The 21,007-nt window shown below is 49.2% G+C and overlaps 11 protein-coding genes across 11 annotated transcripts; 7 read left to right on the forward strand and 4 right to left on the reverse strand.

Moving 5' to 3' along the window:
• Positions 1-410: 410 nt before the first annotated feature.
• On the reverse strand, positions 411-3,154 carry N7457_004781 (uncharacterized protein; the record flags this gene model as incomplete). Its single annotated transcript, XM_057175826.1, has 5 exons — positions 411-669; positions 724-873; positions 935-1,014; positions 1,069-2,967; positions 3,035-3,154. 5 exons carry the CDS (start codon positions 3,152-3,154, stop codon positions 411-413), a joined length of 2,508 nt encoding a protein of 835 aa, XP_057032873.1.
• Positions 3,155-3,438: 284 nt separating this feature from the next.
• On the forward strand, positions 3,439-6,061 carry spb1 (rRNA methyltransferase spb1; the record flags this gene model as incomplete). The annotated part of the gene is made up of 4 exons (XM_057175827.1): positions 3,439-3,456; positions 3,509-3,658; positions 3,709-5,422; positions 5,499-6,061. The coding sequence occupies 4 exons, from the start codon at positions 3,439-3,441 to the stop codon at positions 6,059-6,061; spliced, it is 2,445 nt and encodes an 814-aa protein (XP_057032874.1).
• A 444-nt stretch (positions 6,062-6,505) lies between these two features.
• dot1 (histone methyltransferase DOT1) lies at positions 6,506-8,084 on the forward strand (the record flags this gene model as incomplete). The annotated part of the gene is made up of 2 exons (XM_057175828.1): positions 6,506-7,059; positions 7,121-8,084. The coding sequence occupies 2 exons, from the start codon at positions 6,506-6,508 to the stop codon at positions 8,082-8,084; spliced, it is 1,518 nt and encodes a 505-aa protein (XP_057032875.1).
• Positions 8,085-8,645: 561 nt separating this feature from the next.
• N7457_004784 (ATG16 family protein) lies at positions 8,646-9,420 on the reverse strand (the record flags this gene model as incomplete). Its single annotated transcript, XM_057175829.1, has 3 exons — positions 8,646-8,804; positions 8,896-9,272; positions 9,336-9,420. The coding sequence occupies 3 exons, from the start codon at positions 9,418-9,420 to the stop codon at positions 8,646-8,648; spliced, it is 621 nt and encodes a 206-aa protein (XP_057032876.1).
• Positions 9,421-9,705: 285 nt separating this feature from the next.
• Positions 9,706-10,730, forward strand: rab7 (Rab family GTPase YPT7; the record flags this gene model as incomplete). The annotated part of the gene is made up of 6 exons (XM_057175830.1): positions 9,706-9,735; positions 9,822-9,875; positions 9,977-10,072; positions 10,136-10,315; positions 10,407-10,554; positions 10,621-10,730. 6 exons carry the CDS (start codon positions 9,706-9,708, stop codon positions 10,728-10,730), a joined length of 618 nt encoding a protein of 205 aa, XP_057032877.1.
• Positions 10,731-11,449: 719 nt separating this feature from the next.
• Positions 11,450-13,027, forward strand: N7457_004786 (DMT family transporter; the record flags this gene model as incomplete). The annotated part of the gene is made up of 6 exons (XM_057175831.1): positions 11,450-11,572; positions 11,661-11,984; positions 12,040-12,045; positions 12,117-12,189; positions 12,249-12,664; positions 12,722-13,027. The coding sequence occupies 6 exons, from the start codon at positions 11,450-11,452 to the stop codon at positions 13,025-13,027; spliced, it is 1,248 nt and encodes a 415-aa protein (XP_057032878.1).
• A 245-nt stretch (positions 13,028-13,272) lies between these two features.
• N7457_004787 (uncharacterized protein) lies at positions 13,273-13,635 on the reverse strand (the record flags this gene model as incomplete). Its single annotated transcript, XM_057175832.1, has 1 exon — positions 13,273-13,635. One exon carries the CDS (start codon positions 13,633-13,635, stop codon positions 13,273-13,275), a length of 363 nt encoding a protein of 120 aa, XP_057032879.1.
• A 1,383-nt stretch (positions 13,636-15,018) lies between these two features.
• N7457_004788 (uncharacterized protein) lies at positions 15,019-15,228 on the forward strand (the record flags this gene model as incomplete). The annotated part of the gene is made up of 1 exon (XM_057175833.1): positions 15,019-15,228. One exon carries the CDS (start codon positions 15,019-15,021, stop codon positions 15,226-15,228), a length of 210 nt encoding a protein of 69 aa, XP_057032880.1.
• A 146-nt stretch (positions 15,229-15,374) lies between these two features.
• N7457_004789 (fumarylacetoacetate hydrolase family protein) lies at positions 15,375-16,238 on the forward strand (the record flags this gene model as incomplete). Its single annotated transcript, XM_057175834.1, has 1 exon — positions 15,375-16,238. One exon carries the CDS (start codon positions 15,375-15,377, stop codon positions 16,236-16,238), a length of 864 nt encoding a protein of 287 aa, XP_057032881.1.
• A 999-nt stretch (positions 16,239-17,237) lies between these two features.
• On the forward strand, positions 17,238-18,950 carry N7457_004790 (fungal specific transcription factor domain-containing protein; the record flags this gene model as incomplete). Its single annotated transcript, XM_057175835.1, has 1 exon — positions 17,238-18,950. One exon carries the CDS (start codon positions 17,238-17,240, stop codon positions 18,948-18,950), a length of 1,713 nt encoding a protein of 570 aa, XP_057032882.1.
• Positions 18,951-19,269: 319 nt separating this feature from the next.
• N7457_004791 (FAD-binding monooxygenase) lies at positions 19,270-20,940 on the reverse strand (the record flags this gene model as incomplete). The annotated part of the gene is made up of 1 exon (XM_057175836.1): positions 19,270-20,940. One exon carries the CDS (start codon positions 20,938-20,940, stop codon positions 19,270-19,272), a length of 1,671 nt encoding a protein of 556 aa, XP_057032883.1.
• Between the last annotated feature and the right edge of the window lie 67 nt (positions 20,941-21,007).

Raw genomic sequence — 21,007 nt, forward strand, 5'->3', positions numbered from 1 at the left:
ACTTCCATTTGACTGGCATATACAACGCCATCATTTGCGTTCTTATAATGATCCCCTCATCTCTACGAATTACTTCTTTATTATGTTTATTTTCGTGCTCAACACACTTTGGGTGTTAACATTTCTGGCGTCATTGAAGCTTGATTCTCGATTACATACATAGTAGCTAGACAGATGTACACGCATCCAAAACACACAAGCCTTGTCATAGATCGAAGACTAATCAGAAGAAGGAACAGCAGCAATACGTGGGCCTCGCTGGATCGATGCTATCTACAATATTGTGTTGTCATGTTGAGCAGCAGGATTTACATATTTCACAAGGTGTATTCCAATATCTAATTAATCGCTAATAGCAAATTCTAATCCGAACAAGATACCTATCCAGGTACATTCTATGACAAAGAAACCTAGAGCTTGGACCGAATACCCTCCAGCCGAAACTTCACATCTTTTAGAACCTTACTGGAGGGTTTCCAATCATCAAATTGCCGAAGCAATTCCATGGTCTCGTTGTGTAGCTCGCGCCGCACATGTTCCTCTTCCAGGAGTCCGCGCATGGCGAAGGGGAGGATGTATGGATTGGGCGTGGTGGCACTGCTGGCCCGCTTAATGCTGAGCATGGGGTTTGAGACAGATGAAGTCTCGAGGGCAAATTCAATTGCCATACTGGAAAGGACGGTCAGTTCTGAGAGATGGGATATATGTTTGGCTATTACATACGCGTACACGGCTTCATCGTCGTACAGCCGAGAGTGTCCTTCTCCTGTGTACAGACTGCCTGCTAGTGGTGTGCTTAATTCGCGGATCAAACCGTGGTCTGCGATACCAAGGTTGCGGAGTTTGAGGGCAAAGCCAACTAGATGAGAGAGGCTATTCATCGATGTTAGCATCTTCGATCGCGATGTAGAAGTCGGGATGTATAAGTGCTTACAAGCTTGGAGCGTGAACTCGGCCATCAACGAAAACAGCGCGGTAGACATAGGGGTGGGCTACGGGTGAGAAGAGAGAGGACTGAAGGAAAATTAGTTGTTTGATACTGGCTTGAAGACTTAGATATGTACGCACCTCCAGTGAAACCAGTTGGTCATCAATACTTCCGATGTATGAGATGCGAACACCGAAATCAAGAGCACATTTCAGAGCGGATTCATACTCTTTCGAGACCTTGCTGAAAGGTAGCGCAAACTCGAACAGCTCTCCCGCCGACCCACTGATCCATCGAGAGCGATAATCCGGGAATGGGCCAAGATTCACGCCTGCCATGGCGCAGATGCCCACTCTCTTTGCATCAAGACAGCCGAACTGTATGAGCTTTGCAACTAGCATGATCCCTACTGGCACACCTTGACTGTGACATGCCACCATGATGAAATCTGCCTTGCGGATCTCTTCCATCCAATTCAGAAGCAGCTTCCACAGGAGGTCTACCCGCTCTGTGATGCGGCCTTCTCCTTCTAATGCAATCTTTTCGATATCGCATGTATATCCGCGGCTTTCAGTGTACTTCCGAATGGCATCTGCTGCCATATTGGAAAATCGAATGGATGTCCCTGTAGGCTGTCCGAGGACACTTCGAATGAATGGGACTGGGAAATACCCGTGAACACCAATAGCTAGAGCACGTTTCACATGCAGGGGCTCCTTCACCCTGCTGACATGCTTAAGCTCTGGTCCTTTCACATAATACAGGAATCGACCAAGGCTCTGCAAAATCGACGGCGATGCCTCATATGGATACGTTTCTTCGAAAGTTGGTAGTACTTGGTTGGGAATAATTTTCTGTAGTTGTTTTGACGCGGTCACATCAGCTGGACGAGGTTCGACGGGTGGTATGGCATGTGTGCCTTCAATGGTGGTTCCAACTCCATCTTTGACACGGTTATCATTTGGCGGCTTGATTTTGAAACTTCCTTTCTGGATTATCTTGACATTTGCATCTGTTTCTGACTCGGGTACTGCAAGCTTCGATAGTGGAGTTGAATCCATTATTGCTTCCACAGCTTCGCCTTCCTGCGGTTTATCTACAGGACCTTCTTTGATTGGGCCTTTAGACCAAAATGACCAGCCAGATGGCTTAGTAGTCCCGGCCGGGGTCTGTGATCCACTAGACGGTTTTGTTGGCTCATCCGATGAATCTTGTGGTGCCATGCTTGTGCTAGAAGCCTCGACAGAAGTGTTATTCGCCGAAGGAGAGACAGTGGATTCCGTAGATTCCTTTTGCTGGCTTGGTTGATTTGTACCATACCACATTTGGAGCCACGACTGCTTCTGTACGATGGAAGTAGCTTCAACGGTATGTTTTGGTTGCTCGGATACTGGTTCCTGTTCTGATCCTGGTGTCGTGGAATCCTCTAGGGTAGGTTGGGTACTCTGGTCTTCCGTTTGGTCTTCGACTAACGGACTTTCCGTAGCTGCTGTAAGACCAAACGGACTTTCCGTAGCTGCTGTAGGTTCTGAAGTAATCGGTTCCGCGGCAACCTCAGACGTAATAGATGGTCCATAGATCCATGAAAACCATCCACCAGATTGCCCGGGAGCCCCTGCAGCTGCCTCATGCGAGGTGCTGGGATTGGCGTCGGTTGTGGGCTCCAGCTCCTTGGATGATTCTTCTAGGGGCTTTTTGTCACCTTCCCCAAGCGACTCTTTGTCAGAAGTTACTGGTTCTGCAGCGTTGGTCTCGCTAGAGTCCTCAATAGCCGTAGTAGAGGCCGAACCATCCGATGCAATGTTGACTCGGGTCGTGGTAGCGTCAGCGGGCAGTGATCTGGTTGAGGTACCTGCTTTTCGCGTAAGTTGAATCGAAGGGTGTCGATTCTTTGTGGGGGTATCAAGAAGAGAAGTCGATGAGCTCGTGACGTTTGATGCTACGGGTTTGGCGGCTGAAATGCTCTCACGGGCAACCTCGGTAACTGGCGCTGCTTTGGATACTCTCGCGACAGACGACCAGGATCCGGGGTACCAGCTCTATATAAATGATAAGTGGTCAATAAATACGGTGAATGGAATGACTAGTTCAATCACAAAGACTTACGGAATTGTAACCCCGTGGCTGGGAGTCTAAGCGGTCTCGGCCATCACTGCTCGGTGTAGCCGGTGAGTCCACGCCGGAAGGGCTGGTCGTCACTCTCTTGCGAGATCCCTTGGGCGTCATGGAGGTAAAGGTGAAAACATCAGGTCATATTCTTCTTCACGAAACAACGCATCTACAAAGCGCCACAAGTGACTGGGGGTGCCTGAGTGATATCACGTCACATGTTTGGCACCGACTTTTGGCCTCAGGCGACAAACTGGAGAATCGGGTCAAAGGCGGTGAAAGATAAGTATTGCAACTTTTTTTTTCTCGGATCCTCTTCGATAGAAAAAGTATACATTGGATCTTTTTCAACGTCATTTTCAAAGGATTATCTGGTCTATTGAGACCATTTTCCTGTCAAAATGGCGATCCAAAAGAAGGTATGTTTATCTTGTTCCACCTCGCATCATTTCAGGTACTGACTATCTGCAGCATGGAAAAGGTCGTTTGGATAAGTGGTATCGCCTTGCCAAAGAAAAAGGTTACAGAGCTCGTGCTGCGTTCAAGTTGATTCAATTGAACCAGAAGTATGGATTCTTGGAGAAGAGCAGAGTCTGTATCGATCTTTGCGCTGCGCCAGGTGTATGTATTCCGGTCCCTCTTTCGACAGTCTTCCTCTAACAGCTGAGCAGTCTTGGTGTCAAGTCGCTGCAGAGTACATGCCGGCGCAAAGTCTTATTATTGGTGTCGATCTTTCACCCATCAAGCCAATTCCCCGAGCCATTACTTTCCAGAGCGATATCACAACGGACAAGTGTCGCGCAACGATTCGATCGCACATCAAGCACTGGAAAGCCGACGTTGTGCTTCACGACGGTGCCCCCAATGTCGGTGCTGCGTGGGTACAGGATGCTTTCTCGCAGGCAGAACTAGTTTTGGAGTCCCTGAGACTGGCCACTGATTTCTTGGGCGAGGGCGGAACTTTCGTTACAAAGGTCTTCCGTTCTAAGGATTACAACCCTCTGTTGTGGGTTTTCAAGCAGCTGTTCAACTCCGTCGAAGCAACCAAGCCTCCTTCATCCCGAAATGTCTCCGCCGAAATTTTCGTCGTTTGTCGCGGATTCAAGGCCCCCAAGCGCATTGATCCCAAGTTCCTCGACCCAAGACACGTTTTCGCTGAGCTTTCTGCTCCCACTCCCAATTACGAAGCAAAGGTTTTCAACCCCGAAGTGAAGAAGCGCAAGCGTGAAGGTTACGAGGAAGGAGATTACACCCAGTTCAAGGAGATTCCGGTCACAGACTTCATCAACTGCACGGATCCCATCGCTATTTTGGGTGGCTACAACAAACTCAGCTTCTACCAACCGCCCGGAGGAGATCTTGCGATGTCCACACTCGAGCGATTGGAAGAGACCACAGATGAGATCCGAACTTGCTGCGAGGACTTGAAGGTCTTGGGCAAAAAGGAGTTCCGTAACTTGCTCAGATGGCGTATCAAGTGTCGCGAGAAGTTCGGACTCGTCGTCAAGAAGAAGGCAGGGGACGAAGGCGAAGCCGAAGAGGTAGCCGAGGTCGCCCCTATGGATGAAGAATTGCAGATTCAAGAAGATTTGATCCGTATGCGTGAACAACAAACAGCCAAGGGCAAGAAGGAAAGGCGCAAGGAGAACGAAAAGAAGAGGAAGGATATCATCCGAATGCAGTTGAACATGACTACGCCTATGGATATCGGTATGGAGCAGCTCGGCATGGGCGGCGAAGAATCCACATTCACCCTGAGACGCATCGACCGGGAGAATGCCCGAGATGCGGTCGTCAATGCTCGTGATCTTCCTGCTGAGAGCGGAAGCGAAGATGAAGCTGAATCTGAAGATGAGGAGAGCGATGATGAGGAAGACCGTCTCGAACGGGAGCTTGACCACATGTACGAGCAATACACTGGCCGCATGGAGGACAAAGATACGAAATTACGTGCCAAGAAGACCCGCAAGCAATACGAGGTCGACTCCTGGGAAGGCTTTTCCGATAAGGAGAACAACAGCAGCGATGAGGAGTCAGATGACGAGACTGCCGTTGCAGATCAAGCATCTCGCTCAGAGAAGCTTTCGAACAACGCCTCCATATTCTTTGACCAAGATATCTTCGAAGGCCTAGACGGAGAGGATGAGGAAGAAGAGGAGGAAGAAGAGGAAGAGGAGGAGGAAGCAGAAGAAGAGGACGATGAAAGCGACAACATCTTCGCAATGGATGAAGATGAGGAGGAAGCTGAGGAGAAGTCTGCGTCCAAGCAAAAGAACAAGAAGGATGCAAAGAAAAATGCAAAGACGGAGTCTGAGTGGGTTGATGATTCTGATGAGGGTGAAATCGAAGAGAAAGCCGATCCGCGCAAAGCCAATGGCCAGCTTGGTAAGTTGCAATTGATCCATCCATGGATGACCCAACATGAATAATCGGTGACTAACAATCTCTCCCTTCACTATAGACATTGATATCATTACTGCTGAAGCCATGGCCCTTGCGCAGTCAATGGCCACTGGCGAGAAGAGGTCAAGTGACATTGTTGACGATGGCTTCAACCGATTTGCCTTCCGTGACCGTGATGGCCTTCCCGAATGGTTCCTCGACGATGAGGGCAAACACAGCAATCCTGTTCGGCCTACCACCAAGGCTGCTGCGGACGCCATCAGAGAAAAGATGCGTGCCATTAACGCACGCCCGATCAAGAAGGTCATGGAAGCCAAGGGACGCAAGAAGTACAAGGCCGCTCAAAGACTCGAGAAACTGCGCAAGAAGTCCGCGCTTCTGTTGGAAGATGACGCCCTCAGTGAGCGGGATAAGGCTGGCGCCATCGCAAGACTGATGAGCCGGGCAACCAAGAAGAAGCCCAAGCAGGAAGTCAAGTTGGTGGTGGCTAAGGGTCCTAACCGTGGTATCTCTGGTCGTCCTAAGGGTGTCAAGGGCAAGTATAAGATTGTCGATGCTCGTATGAAGAAGGATGTGCGTGCGGAAAAGAGACTGGCAAAGAAGAAGGCAGGGAAGAAATAAACGGTGTATTCATAGTTGAATCAGACAATTTACATAGCAAAAATCATTGTGATACCCCAGGGTTCGTTCCACAAGTACAGGGGGGTTTCAACATACCTAGACACAATGTTAGTAATATCATTTTTCTCCAAAAACCGATCATGATGTATGGTACAGATTTCGATGCACATAGTACATGTAGATGATGAAGATGTCGATCGTGGACCCCGGGCATGAGGCTGTACGCCGTAGAGTAGCACAGCGCCAAGTAACGGGGCATCGCGTGGTTTCCCCGAGTGGCGCCTTAATCGATAAGCCCGTCTCTTTTCTTTTCCTTTGCTTTTCTTTCTCCCACCTTACCTTCATTATACTCTCATTACATATACCTCATTTTCATTTTCATTGCATACCTTGCATAGATTACTTTCTGCATTGCTTTTGTTCATATCTTATCCACCGATCCACATGGGCTTTTTCGACCACCTTCAGAAGGGAGGGGCCGGGGCCTTTTCTTTACAGCCCAAGAAAGCGCAAATCCGCAAAGTTGTGCAGACTCGACCTGCAGCACCTACGCGATCGGTAACACAAATCCCCGATACTCGATCGCCTCGAGTTCAGTCCTCGACGGAGAGGAGCCGGAAGGCGCAAGCCTTGAAATCTCGATCGGTTTCGAGTGACCTGGAAGCACGTTCAGCAAAGCGTCTCAGCACCCCGTCGCGCATTCGGAAAAGGCCAACTCCCGAACAACGACTTTCGAGCGACGATGATGCGAGCGACAGCGAGGCTTCCTTTGAAATTCATAAACGCGCGCGGATGAGCGCTAGTGTTGAACCCGACCCGGAACGACGTCTCCGCTCTGTGAAAGCATTTTCGGAAGAAGGATCTCGCCCGTTCAAAATGATGCATGCCGCAGATATAACGTCGGGCAAAAAGGCTGGCAAGTTCAAGCCAGCGTTCGGCGCTTCGGGGAAGCCTAAAGATATTCTTCTGCAGTATCCTAGTGCTTCGCAGCAGGAGAGGTATGCTATTTGGTTGGTCAACAAGTTGTGGAACTGACATGCTAACTTTCCGTCTCATTAGATATGAATCCGTGGTCCCCCGAGAAAATGACGAATTCCGACCTATCGACGACATCGTTCAGGTTATCGAGACGGTCTCCGACAATTATATCCCTAGCGAGGAGGCGGATGAATTTAACGATGAGACGACCGGTATCAAGCGTCGATTGCGCCGGGCTTTGGCTGTCGCATCCGAGACCCAATTTCGGGAAGCTGTCGATGATTATAACAAAGCTATTAAGCGGTTGCGGGCCAACGGCAGTCTTGCGAAGCATTTGGATGCAACGCAGGGACTCGGTCTACCTTGGGTGGAAAGGATTCTTACTCAAACATACTCGCGCACGGTATCACCTCAAGTCGAGTCTCTCCGGCAATACGAGAATGGCACGGATAATGTCTACGGAGAGCTCCTCCCTCGCTTTATCAGCACAATATTCAAGGAAACCAAACTTAAGTCTGGCCAGGTTTTCGTCGATCTTGGCTCAGGTGTAGGTAATGTCGTTCTTCAGGCGGCACTCGAAGTTGGCTGTGAGAGTTGGGGTTGTGAGATGATGTCAAACGCATGTGATTTGGCAGATCTGCAGCAATCCGAATTCAAGGCGCGATGCCGGCTCTGGGGCATTGCGCCAGGCAAAACCCATCTTGTTCGAGGCGATTTCCTTGAACAGGAGAGTATCATTAGTGTGCTAAAGCGGGCCGATGTGGTACTCATCAACAACCAGGCTTTCACACCTCAGCTGAACAATGAGCTGATCAACCACTTTTTGGATATGAAAGAAGGGTGCAAAATTGTCTCGCTCAAGTCGTTTGTTCCAGCTGGTCACAAAATCCAGTCCCGCAACCTGAACTCTCCCATCAACCTCCTCCAGGTCCAGCAAAAGAATTACTGGTCGAACAATGTGAGCTGGACTGATGTTGGCGGTACCTATTTCATTGCCACTAAAGACAGCTCACGGTTGAAGGCCTTCATTGATAGCACACCATAGTGCTTGATGTCTCCTTGGCTTATTACTTTGGCATGGCACATATACTGTTTGCTTTTGACATTGTTGTACAGTATCTTATCCGTCTTTGGATATACATCCCCTCATGAGTCTCTGTACGATACCATTTTTGACAATCTGACATGTACAAACCGATTGTCCTCTTATGAACCTTTCCGATCCTTTTGCACACCCCGGCTGCTATTCCCAGATCCGGGCCCTAAATTTAGGTCACATTAAAAATAAAAACACGAATTGGTCTTCCTGCCTTCCAGTGCGCATCAAGAAGTCAGTCAGTAGGGTTAAAGAATAGTTAATATGGGGTATTTTCAGGAAATCCTCCGTACAGGAGTTGGAAAGGGATGATAGTCGTTAAGAGACTCTTTAGCCCTTGCTGCCTCAGCAATAAATGGCGGGACCAGGCCTCGACATAAATAGTATGGTCATGTGCATAAATTCATCAATCATTCAAGCGCCGACTACTCCAGACTCCGTACAATGAAACCAAGCCTTAATACCGAAGACGCTAGTGTATCTAGTATCTGCTCTGTGCATTGGGACTAGTCAGGAGAATTTGGACGCCTCATTCATCGCCTCGGCTTCCTGGCCCATCCTAGCCATCCAACGATCAACCAAATCTTGGTTCTCTTTCTGAAGCCGACTTGACCGTTCTTCGGCCATGTTGAGTTGGAGGTTTAGTGTCGCCATCTCATCTTGGAAGTCCTGTAGCCATGGAAACAACGCATGTTAGTCACTTTGTTTATCTCTAATGGCATGTTGTTTCAAATTCTATGTAGATATGAGATCGGCTTACCCCTAATAGCTTGGCCTTCCCTTTGAGCTCAGCATCTCTGTCATTCAATCGCAACTTAAGCTGTGCCCTCTCGCTTTCCAAAGTGTTAATCCGTCGAGACTCTTGTGTACTTTTCTTGCGAAGCTTTTCGACCTCTACATTCACTCGATTCAGTTGATCTTGTAGCTCTGATCGGGATCGCTGTGCCTCGGACAAGTCTGCACGAGCAGCATTGAGAAGATCGATCGGGACAGGACCTGTGTCGGTTGATCGTTGCTTTCTGGATGAGGCCACCAGCGGAGATGGTATAGTGGGTTGAGCTTCACTCTGTGCTGGTGCCAAGCTAGTGCTGTTTGCTGCGGTTGCTAGCTTACCGGTGCGATCTGCAAGCTGGGCATCTAGATTCAGTAGAATGATGTCAGTTGTAATCGCTCAACAAAGAGCACGGTTGGTAGACGGACAAGCATCGTAAAGAGTAGCATTTGCCTTCTCTCGTTGATCTCGGACTGTCAGGGCAGCCAAGTACTCCTCCCTCCAGTGGGCCATAAGCCTTCCCAAGCAAATGGGAATATACCTGAAGGTGATGGGAGTGGAGATGGTTGCGGGCGAGACGGGCTGCTAATCGTTATCAATTGCCCACCGCCCGCTCGACCGCCTGGCCCTCATGCATCATCGAATCCGGCTGCAACCCAACCCCAACTCTCCAACGGACTTGCCTTTATTTAATCTACAGGCGCTCGGTAAAGATCTGATTATAGATCTTTGCTTGAATTTCACCTCTTCGTTTATACCTCTTCCATCTCCACCCGGTTACTTGGCCGATCCCCAATCATGGCATCAAGAAAGAAGGTCCTCCTCAAGGTACGATCTCCGCACTTGCTCCGTGTGACGAGCAGCAAATCCTTCCAAGACAGTTCACTTGCTAACTGAAGTTTTCGGAAATTTAGGTCATCATCCTTGGTGACAGTGGTGTCGGAAAAACCAGTTTGATGAACCAATATGTTCGTTCAACCCAGTCCTCAGCCTATCGCTGCTCTGCGGCCGACCGCGTTCAGCCACGAATCCCTATAAATGCTAACATTCGATATTCCGGGTTGACTAGGTCAACAAGAAGTTCAGTGGAAGCTATAAGGCCACCATCGGAGCTGATTTCCTCACAAAGGAAGTTCTCGTCGACGACCGATTGGTAACAATGCAGGTAAGGACTTGACGATCCCGGCACAATCGTGGTGAGGGGTGATAACTGATTTGGAAATTTTAGATCTGGGATACCGCCGGTCAAGAAAGATTCCAATCATTGGGTGTCGCTTTCTACCGTGGCGCCGACTGCTGCGTCCTAGTCTACGATGTGAACAACTCCAAGAGTTTTGAGGCTCTCGACAGCTGGCGGGATGAGTTCTTGATCCAGGCAAGCCCCAGAGATCCAGAGAGTTTCCCATTTGTAAGTGGTTTCACCCGCATTCTTTGGCCTTATCTCGTGCGCCGGAGCCGGCAGGAATGATAGGTTGGTCCGTGCTAATAGTCATGTGCAGGTCGTCATCGGTAACAAGATCGATGTGGAGGAGAGCAAGCGGATGATCTCCTCAAAACGCGCCATGACCTTCTGCCAGTCTAAGGGTAACATTCCTTACTTCGAGACTAGTGCTAAGGAAGCAGTCAATGTCGAGCAGGCTTTCGAAGGTAAATCGCATCCCTCTACGCAGTTGCTCTGTCACGATCACCGTTCTTTTGCTAATTTACATCTAGTCATCGCGCGGAGTGCACTTGCGCAGGAAGAGGCCGAGGAATTCAGCGGTGAATTCAGCGATCCGATCAACATTCACTTGGATAATGATCGCGATGGATGTGCCTGTTGATATACCCTTCTCATTCTCATTCTGTTTCAGCGACCTATTTCCTTTGTCATTCCTCTTCCTGTTGTCATTTGGTTAGTCTCCGGTCCTGAGTCTGTAGAGAAGACTATGGGTTCTGCTTTTTTTGGATGCTTTTGCGCTTCCTTGGGTGTCTTGTAGATGTCTTTGTTTCAATTGTGGATTTCCCCTGAGAGAGAACCATCTCAGTCATTCTTTTCTGGTCTCAGTTTTGCTCGGGCAGTGTCTTTTTTTGGGTTTAATGCAACACCATCTACATCTTTCACGATAGCTTTCGTATCTCTCTCCAATATACGGAGTAGATGGCGCGTCATTCAATGATCATGGGGCATTAGGAACCAGTATAAGCCGTGGGCCCCATAGAAACTACGGCAACACGTGTACGGAGTAAGGAGGAGGGAAATGCGTTTCTCCCCACCCGGACCCTTATCTCGCGAATGCTGGGCATCTATCCCCCATTTCCTTATGTTCGCACATCTTCGAGCCATTCATCTCATTCGTCGCTCGTTGATTTCTACCTTGAAGGTACATCGCTAGTTGTGCTTCAGATGCTCGCCGTCCGACACCTCCCCGCCTAACTCGGCATTCCCGGACGCAAACGTAGCGATTGCGACATCGGCGACACAGCTTTCTGGGCAACACCACACCTGACCAAGTCGCGCAGCAGATCGACTTCCTTTGCAAACGACATATTCAGAGACACAATGGCCACAGTCACGCCTGATGGTCCCGGCACCTTGCCGCTAAGGATGGCGCGCCGGACACTGGGAATCATCTTGCTTTTAGTGGTGGTTGTGCTATGGACGACCTCGAATTTCCTCGGAAGTGTATGCGGGCCCTTTTATGGAGAGATCCTCATGTGAAACACAACATGGTCGCGGAACCTTGGCTAATTACATATTGAATGCGATTCAGACTATCTTTGCGGACAAGACCTACCCGAAACCCTTCTTCGTGACTTATACCAATACTTCGATGTTTATCATGCCCCTCTTCTTCATTATCGCCCGTCGGACATGGAGTCTTTGGCGGCTTCGGAAATTCTCCCAGATTACTTCCTTGAAGAGCCTCTTGAATCACCTGGACTCGCATGATCCTAAGAGTGAGGAGGAGAGTATGCTGCACAGTGGATCCGATGAAGAGGACGGGCGCTTTCCGCAGCCCAACCAGGATGATCCAGCTGGAAAGCTAGGGTTGAAAGCAACAGCTAAGCTCAGTGTCCAGTTCTGTCTTCTCTGGGTAAGCATACTGCCATGATGTTTTGATAGATGATCAGCTCGCTAACGTATCATAGTTTATCGTATGTCGCACACCTCACAACCTAGTAACTACTAGGAGACCATGAAATACTAACCAAGAATTCCTATTTAGGCAAATTACTTTGCGATGGGATGCCTCCAATTTACGTCAGTTGGAAGCACAACGATTCTGACCTCCACTAGTGGTAAGGATTCCCCAGTTTCAAATGTGTATACCACCTGGCTCTAATGCTCATTTTTGCAGGCGTTTGGACCTTGGTCTTTGGTGCCTTGGTCCGTGTTGAGAAATTTACTATGCGCAAATTCATGGGTGTTATCGCTTCTCTGATCGGTATCATCCTGATCTCGCGTGTAGACCTCTCCAAGCCAGACACAGGTGAGACCCCTGATGGGGGTGAGGGCTCATTCCCTCACAAATCCACGGGAGAGATTGCTCTCGGTGATGCCATGGCGGCGTTCAGCGCTATCATGTACGGTCTTTACACGGTCGTCATGAAGAAACAGGTTGGCGATGAGTCCCGTGTCAACATGCCACTATTCTTCGGACTGGTTGGATTCTTCAACGTCGTTCTTCTGTGGCCCGGCTTCTTCATCTTCCACTGGACAGGATTGGAGCCGTTCTCCTTGCCTGATACTAGCCGTGTGTGGGAAATCATTCTGGTATGGTTATGATCTTTTCCTCTCCTGGTTCTTATCTAGCTAACTCAATACCGCCAGTCTAACGCGCTCGCATCCTTCATCTCTGATATTGCTTGGGCGTATGCTATGCTTCTTACCACACCACTCGTGGTCACCGTCGGACTCAGTATGACCATCCCCCTTTCCCTGATCGGACAGATGGTCCTGCAGGCAGAATACGCCAGCCCCATGTACTGGGTTGGAGCAGCTATCGTGTTCTTATCTTTCGTGGTTGTGAACCACGAGAGCAAGACCCAGGACAATGTCGCCAATACCGGCGGAGCAAGCAGATCGTTCTCAGGCGAGTACGACAGTATTCCTGTGGAAGAAGAGGAAATGCGATAATGCGTGTCTGGGGATGATATTTTTTGACTCTTTTCGCTCCAAATTCATAGCGTGTTTACCTTGTATCTACAATTCATTCTTCTGACTACTATGTATCTGGTTATTTGGTTGCCCAGGTGGTCTTGCCAAGAAGACAGTTTAATCACGATCTGTCTGGTCAGATACAAAAGGAAAACGAGGTTGACCAAAGCTCCCGGACACCCCTTTCAATTCTTACCAGGGTATTAACATATATAGCTACCATGTTATAGCCAACCTCGAGCGAAGGCTCTGGCAGGCTGTGGCATATCTATGCTCAGGCAGAGGGTCCATAACTCGACAAACAATCCACCACCACGCTTCCGGGGGAAGCAGTCCATCAATATCAGGGCTGTTTCACGGCCTTGAACATCGAGAACATCCTCAAGAATACCCGCCTGGCGAAGAGTCCTGCCCAGCATCAGGGCTGACAATGGTATAAGCTCGCTGGGGTGATCTTCTTCCACGGTAATCAACAATGGATGATCGAGCTTGGGATGGAAATAGTCAGCATTATTGAAGGGTTTAAAGATTTGAAGACAGAGTAGTCGATGTGTGGCGGGAGCGCTATGATCCGCGGTATAGGCCATATTGTTGATTACATTCTGGCCTCTAAACCGATGAATCTCTATATGTTAGACTCGGCTGGAATGAGAAAATCGACAGAAGCCCTCACTAACCTGATCTTTTGAATGTCCTCTCCATATTCTCAAGCCATATTATAAAGTGCCTGGCTTTATCTTCTGATTGGAAGAGCAAGACTAACAGAAGCAGAGTGGCAAACTCAGATTCCCAAAAAGGAGTTGAGAATAATCCCATTGATCAGATATAGATGCTGCTATTTCGGTATAGCATCCGAGAGCCAACAACTTCAACGTGACGATATAAAGCTGCCGTGGAAGGGCGCTCAATTAGCAACCTCAAGGCTTCCAACCTGGATAAAAGGGAGCAAACCGACCGGCAGAATTGCACATATCATCTTTGCCGTGCTCAATTTGATCGACTGGTATGTGAATTGATGCAACAACCTCGGTCGCCCTGAGATACCCGGCCACTGAGTTGTGCACCCCTTTTTGACAGCAAGTTCTCAATGCTGCATTATCATGAACACCGAGGCCCCAGTAAATTGTAACCCCGTGACGAGCATGTATCAACTAAACATGTATCTCATCTTTTGTAACGCAAGAGGCTCCGATGTTGCCTTAGTCGGCATCCAATGAATGGCATACAGAAGTCGTCAAAGCGGCAGTTGATGTTGATCGAAGAACTCCTCCCCGCAGCGATACGACTGGTCTGGTCGGAGCGACTTGGCGAGATTCGCGTGCGTAGCTGGAGCTTTGCTTCGAACATCTCGGGAATTAGGGGTGCGGCTCTTTGCGCAGAGGCCATTTCTAGAAGCATCTTTGAGGGGTAAGGATAACAGAGACGATATGATCCCCTGATCTGGGAAAACAGGGGACTTTTCTAGTCCCTGGAGACTAGCAAACAAGATGCTCGGTGTGTCAATAGACCCGGTTCACGATGATGCCACACCATCAATCCCCCAGAGATGAAGGTTTTATTAGCAATACCGTGCCTTCAAACTCCGGCCAGAGCCATAAGTCATCACTGCGTTCAATTATCAAAGTAGATCAAGAAGGCATTGTCGTTGAATTGACCAGGTGATATATATATGAAGAGAAGAACGATGAAGATGGAAGGGGACATTCAAATAGGAAATTCAGTCCTAGAGGCTCTTATGAGATATAAAATGATAGCAAGTAGACATGGCGATAGATTATAACATCCATATAGGTGAACAGGGAAAAAGAGATACGGCGGATGGGTGGCTTTATATAGGACGGGCATGATGAACTACATGGGAGAACAAACAAACAGTCATATAATGACCATAGCCACTAGGCTTTCTGCATTCCTAAGCAAACATAAGAAAGAACAAGGTATTTATTCATATATGCCGACTCTATCTCACCATGGCAACGAGACCACCTGGTAGAGTAGATGGAAAGCACTTCGCTAGCTCGAAGGGCAGACTGACCCTCGACATTCACGACCGCGATCCTTTTGACAAAAGGTCTCATGAAAGTGCCTATCGAGGTGCATTGCTTTTCATCAGTTCGGATAATACAACTGATCCAGTCGCCTTGAACTGGGATTGTGGTGGTTCCCCGGGTCTGCGTTGAGCTGTGCCCTGCTCCCCGGGACCTTCATTCCGCGGGATGCAGTTACTGGGGGCTATAATACAGTGCTGAGCGATAACCAAGACCGAAGATTGATCGTTATTACTATTACTATTTCAAATTAGAATATGGTTGATACACACACAAATATGCCATCTTGGACTCACTTGGTTCGTTTCATCGCCGTCGAGGACAGCCAGGTCCATCTCGGCCAACTGGTGGACACCACTCGCGATATCGGACGGGACAGCATCAATGGCGTCGAGATTGCCGTCTATGTGATCAATGGCACTGCCTTTGATGGCCATGTGACAAATGAGATTATGCACGTCAAGCAGCTCCTCTCTCCAGTCTCCCGAGAGGACTGCAACTACATCCGCTGCCTGGGACTGAACTACATGGACCATGCAAAGGAAGCTAGCCTACCTATTCCGAAAGCCCCAATTCTCTTCACCAAGCCACGAACGGCCCTAATCGGCCCCTATCCCGCGGCGATCAATGTGCCTAAATGCGCACAGGACGGCACAAGCGACTACGAAGCCGAGCTGTGTCTGGTCATTGGCAAGACCGGTCGCGACATCCCCGAGGAGGAAGCACTAGACTATGTGCTGGGATATACAGCTTCAAATGATGTGTCTGCTCGCACGATGCAATTGATGACCACCCAATGGTGCTTCTCCAAGGGCCTCGACGGAAGCTGTCCCATTGGCCCGGTCCTTGTCTCTTCCTCTGTGATCCAAGACCCTCAAGCCCTCTCGATTAGGGCGATTCATAATGGTGCTACTGTGCAGGATGGACATACAAAGGATATGATTTTTTCCATCAAGAAGCAGATCTCGTATCTCTCCCAAGGCACAACGCTGGAGGCGGGAACCATCTTCTTGACTGGAACGCCGGCTGGTATTGGATACTTCCACAATCCCAGAGTGGTTCTGAATGATGGCGATGAGATTTCCGTTGAGATTGATCAGATCGGCACACTTGTCAACAAGGTTCGATATGAGAGTCGCTGAGTGTGCTTTGGTTGAATGTATATAGAACATCCGGGAGTCGGTCGAGCTGTTCGACTTTCACTAGAGATTGTAGACACGTTTTACAAATTTAAAACAGATAGTTGGAGACCAACACAATGAATCGAGTCATCTGGATGTATATTGATGTAGAGTCATAAGAGCCTTGAGCTCTGAGCAATGACGAAACACAACGACTGGAATCCTGCACCGACAGGATTGTGACGACTCTTCCACCAAGTGCAATCCTTCATCTAAATCTCCCCGTATATTTCCCAATAGGTTCCACTTGGATCCCTAGGCGTTCAGCCGAGGGCAAAGAAACAGACCCCGCACAGAAGATGGCGCTAACGAGAGATCCCCACGGGGTAGTCCATATATCCCGTGGAAGCTCACTTTCTCCTCAATTCCTTCCAAAGTACCATCTTCACAGCGGGTCAAGTGCAAATATATCATGAGTATTGACTCACCGCAGTCTAGTGCGTTGCAGCCGGACCTAAATCTCTACCCAATGCAACCCAAACGCGTCTCGCGCGCCTGTGACTCCTGTCGGAAAAAACGGGTACTTTTCGTCTTTGCTGTTCCGTGGCCCAGATATGCGCTGACTATAGAACCTGACGATAGATTAGGTGCAGTGCCGGTCAACGCCCGTGCATGAACTGCTTACTCTATCGCTCAACATGCACTGACTCTCCGGCAGTCCCTGCCAGGGCGCATAAATCCAAGCGGACTCAATCGCTTGCTTCCCTTGGTGAGAGAGACGAATTTCGTCAGACTACCGATCAGGATTTAGGTCATCTCCTTCGGAGAGAGAATGAAACACCTGAATCATCGGGACCAACACCGACAGCTGTGTCATTAGAGGATGACTTAGTCGTGCAATCTTCACAACACAATCACCCCGTAGAGGCACCGCAGGAGATATTACCAGGTGACCACGACCAAGGTCCAGCAACACCGGGGCTTCTGTCCTCTTCCGAGCCGTGGGATCCTAATCTTTACATGCCAAATGTGTTCGATTTTGCGGACTCGTCAAACATGTCTGATTTGACCGTCTCTATGCTGGCTGATTTTCCGCATTTCAACCATGGGTTCCATGATCCCAATGAGCGATTGCCAACACCATGCACAGGGGATGAAGCTGACGAGGGAAACCGCCCGATCTCCTCGAGCACGAGAAAGCCAAAAGTCGCAGGCGTACACTTTTTGAAAGATGGGCTCCCGTCCACCAAGTCAGCATCCCTACTTCCTGGTCTCTTTTTGAAGAAAGATGCCTGCGAAAGTAGGTATCAGGGACTGAATTCTATCGGCGCCACTCTATCGTCTTGCCTTATCTACGCCAAGAACCATTCCCCCCAGCTTGGAGAATTTAGCCTTTTACAGTATCTCATCAGAGGGATTACCTACATGGATGAAGCCAACATATCCGTTCCCTTAAGGATAGACCCTCATGACCTTCCGGACCGGTCTTTTGTCGAGCACGGAGTCGAGTTATTCTTCAGAAGCGTTTACCTGCGATACCCCATCGTCAGCCTGGAACTCAGACATTCATGGACCCAATGGTATGACGACTGTCCGAGCCCACCGGACCCTATTCAATTCATGTGCATCTGCATCATGGTTGCAATTGGTGTAACGGCACATCCCAGCGGTCCCACACAGGAGATGCAAGAGAAGATCTCCGCCCTGCACCAGCGGGCCTGGTCAATGATGAACTATGTGTTAGCCCATCCATACACAGGATCCGTCCAGGTCCTTCTTCTTCATACGTTGTTCTTCACCCAGCAAGGCAAGCTGGGGATTGCGTGGTCAACTTGCGGAACCGCACTACGCGTGGCAGAGTCTATTGGCTTGCATCGACATACACCCAGTGATCTGCAGCTAAGTGACGACCTTGTTAGACTCCGGGCTAGACTTTGGTGGGTTGCGTATAGCCTCGACGCCTTCACATCACTCTGTGAAGGTCGACCCACCGGCACATCGTCTGATAAAACAGACACACTGATAGAGCCCTTAACAGCTCAGGAGTGCCCTGATGACTGTGAACTGGCACCAGGACCCATGATCTACGTCTGGCATGTCACGCTCGCTTGTCTTGTAAACCAAATTGCGGACGTCATCGGTCGTGAAAAATGTGCAAATGAGCGCTTGTATTGCCTAGCAGAGTTGGATATCAAACTTATTGCCTGGCGCGATGCCATTCCTCTGGAATTCCGCCCGGAACAGGAGAATCTGGCCCCTATCCAACTACGCCATCATGTTTCGTGGTTGTATATGCAGTTCTTCAATGTGCTGCGGACATTACATTGGACCTCAATGTTGCTCATTCACATACGAGATGAAACATTCCCTGTCGATAGATATCCTCGTCTCCAATCGAGTGAGGCTATTTGTGTTGCCTCTGCTCGATCATTGATCCGGACATCGAATAGTCGGTCGGTTGCGTCTGACACGAGGGAGATTCGAATGCTTGGTGCACCATCCGCATACTTCCTGGCTGCAACATCCACAATCTTTATGCATATCCTGAAAGAACCACAGCGTCTCTCTGCTACGGCAGATGTTGAGTATCTTCGGGCGGGAGTACATCATTTGACTTCTGAATTCTTTGCGGCTCAGGTTGGGCAGGGGCGAGAGATACTTATGCAGATGCTAGAGATTGCCGAGTCTGCGACACGTCCTTTCAGGTGTATGAATAACACGATGAATGTTTGATTTTAGCAAGAGGTTTATGTCGACCACATATTATGTACCACTTTGTTACCTAATTCTGGCTGCTTGATTATCGTATATTCGATTAAGGAACCTAGATATTGAATTAGAACGATTGATGATTATATCCAATGCTTGATTACTGATGCATTTAATGCCTACTCCGGTAACTAAAGCAGAACAGAGCTTTCAAGGCTAACATAGTATGGAACATGACTCTATAGACCTATATAATAGTATAGATACGGCATTGAAGCGTATCCAACATGGGGAAGAATCTCAAAATAGCAAACATCCACTCTCAACATTTATTCTTCTGGACTCAGTTTCCAAGCAAGAACCGAGACAGCAAGTCCTGAACATCCTGCTCTGATTTCACCTCACCAAGAACATGCTGATCAGGTCTAATCAATACTCCCTTGCCCTCATCGGACAAGCCCGTTATCTGGAGCCAGGCATTATCATCACAGGAGAAGTCATCGCCTAGTCGCACAATATTGACACCAACAGAAGTCTTGCTATCAACAATCTTGGAACCAGAGCCAGGCAAGCACGAAGCAGAGCCCACAACGGTGAAACCCAGACCATCAACAAGATCCAATGCAGATGCAGTGTGGCCCTGGAACTTCACCCAAGCATGGGGAAATCGGATACCCGGAACACAGCTCGGGGTGAACTCATTGCATGGCACATCATCCCAAGCCTTGCCACCATAGATATAACCCAGTTGCAAGTTAATCGAATCAAAGTGCTCGGCGTCATTTGCGATATCGATTCCGAATTGATCTCTCCATTCAGTGTTTCGCTCCAAATCTTCATCGGTGACCCCCTCAGGCCTCGCAGAGAAGAATTTGTAGACAGTTCTCTGGTTCTTCGCGCTTTGACGCGCATTCGCCATGGCCACTGGTCTTCTTTCGTCGTTGTAAGTATCGAGCAGTTGCTCACCCGCCCATCCCTTTTCCACAGCGTTGATCTTCCAGGCCAGGTTCTGGGCGTCGGCAATTCCGGTGTTCACGCCGAGACCACCTGTGGGTGGGAATGCGTGGGCGGCATCTCCCAAGAGGAATGCCTGTGGCTGGATCTTTGATCGGTAGAAGTCCGCGATCCGGGGGTGAGTGGTCCACATCGTGATCGAAAGAATCTTAAAGGGGAATCCTTGGCCCATAGCTTCGTTGATCATTGTTGTGCAGGTTTCATTCGTGAATTTGGCTTTGGAGTCTTCATTTCCGTCCCAGTTGGTTACATATACCCAGCTGTTGGATCGATCGTAGGCAAGAAAGGCGTCTTGTTGTTTAGATCCAAAGATGTAATAGATAATACCCGACTTCAGATGCGTCAGGTCGGCCTTGAAGTGAATGGTGAGGTGGTGTGATTCTTTGGCAGGACCATCGGGGATGGGAGAGAAGGGAATCTCCAGCTTTTCTCTCGCTCCGGAGCGGGCGCCATCACAGGCCAAAAGATATTTGCTGGTGACTCGGACAGAACGGTGGTTTGCCCTCTCGATCACTTGGGAGACCACCTCGGCGGAAGAATCTCGTGGACCGGTGCAGGATTTCCATTCAAAGCCGCGTTTGAGGGTGATGAGCTTGTTCTTGGAAATGACTTCCATCAACCAGTCCTCAAGCTCTGGTTGCGGGATGTTGAACAGGGGCTCTGGAGTGATAACTTTGTTCTCTTCGCCTTGTCGTTCAAATGGCAGAGTGCCTAGCTCCAGCCCCACTGGCGAGAGGCCGAAGCGGACTAAATCCGCGTCAACGGGGCGGGAGGCCACTTTGCGGAGTTGCACGGTGTCCAGACCGCCCTGTCGGAGAATCTCAAGAGAACGAGGGTTGACGGCGTGGGCTTTTGGCTGGCCCAGTCGTCCAGGATATCGCTCGACGACAACGCTCTGGATGCCATATCGGGCAAGTAAAAGGGCGGTGGTGAGACCAACGGGTCCACCACCAATGATGAGAACAGGTGTCTCGAGAGACTCTTCAATTGGGCCTGTCATGATTGTCGATCTTCTCTATGCTGTTTTTGGGGCCTCTTTTTCTGCCAAGTGCGTGGTCTATTATAGT

This window comes from Penicillium paradoxum (assembly GCF_028828445.1).
Source record: "Penicillium paradoxum strain IBT 22861 chromosome Unknown utg000004l_segment0_segment0, whole genome shotgun sequence".
In the NCBI taxonomy this organism is placed as follows: domain Eukaryota; kingdom Fungi; phylum Ascomycota; class Eurotiomycetes; order Eurotiales; family Aspergillaceae; genus Penicillium; species Penicillium paradoxum.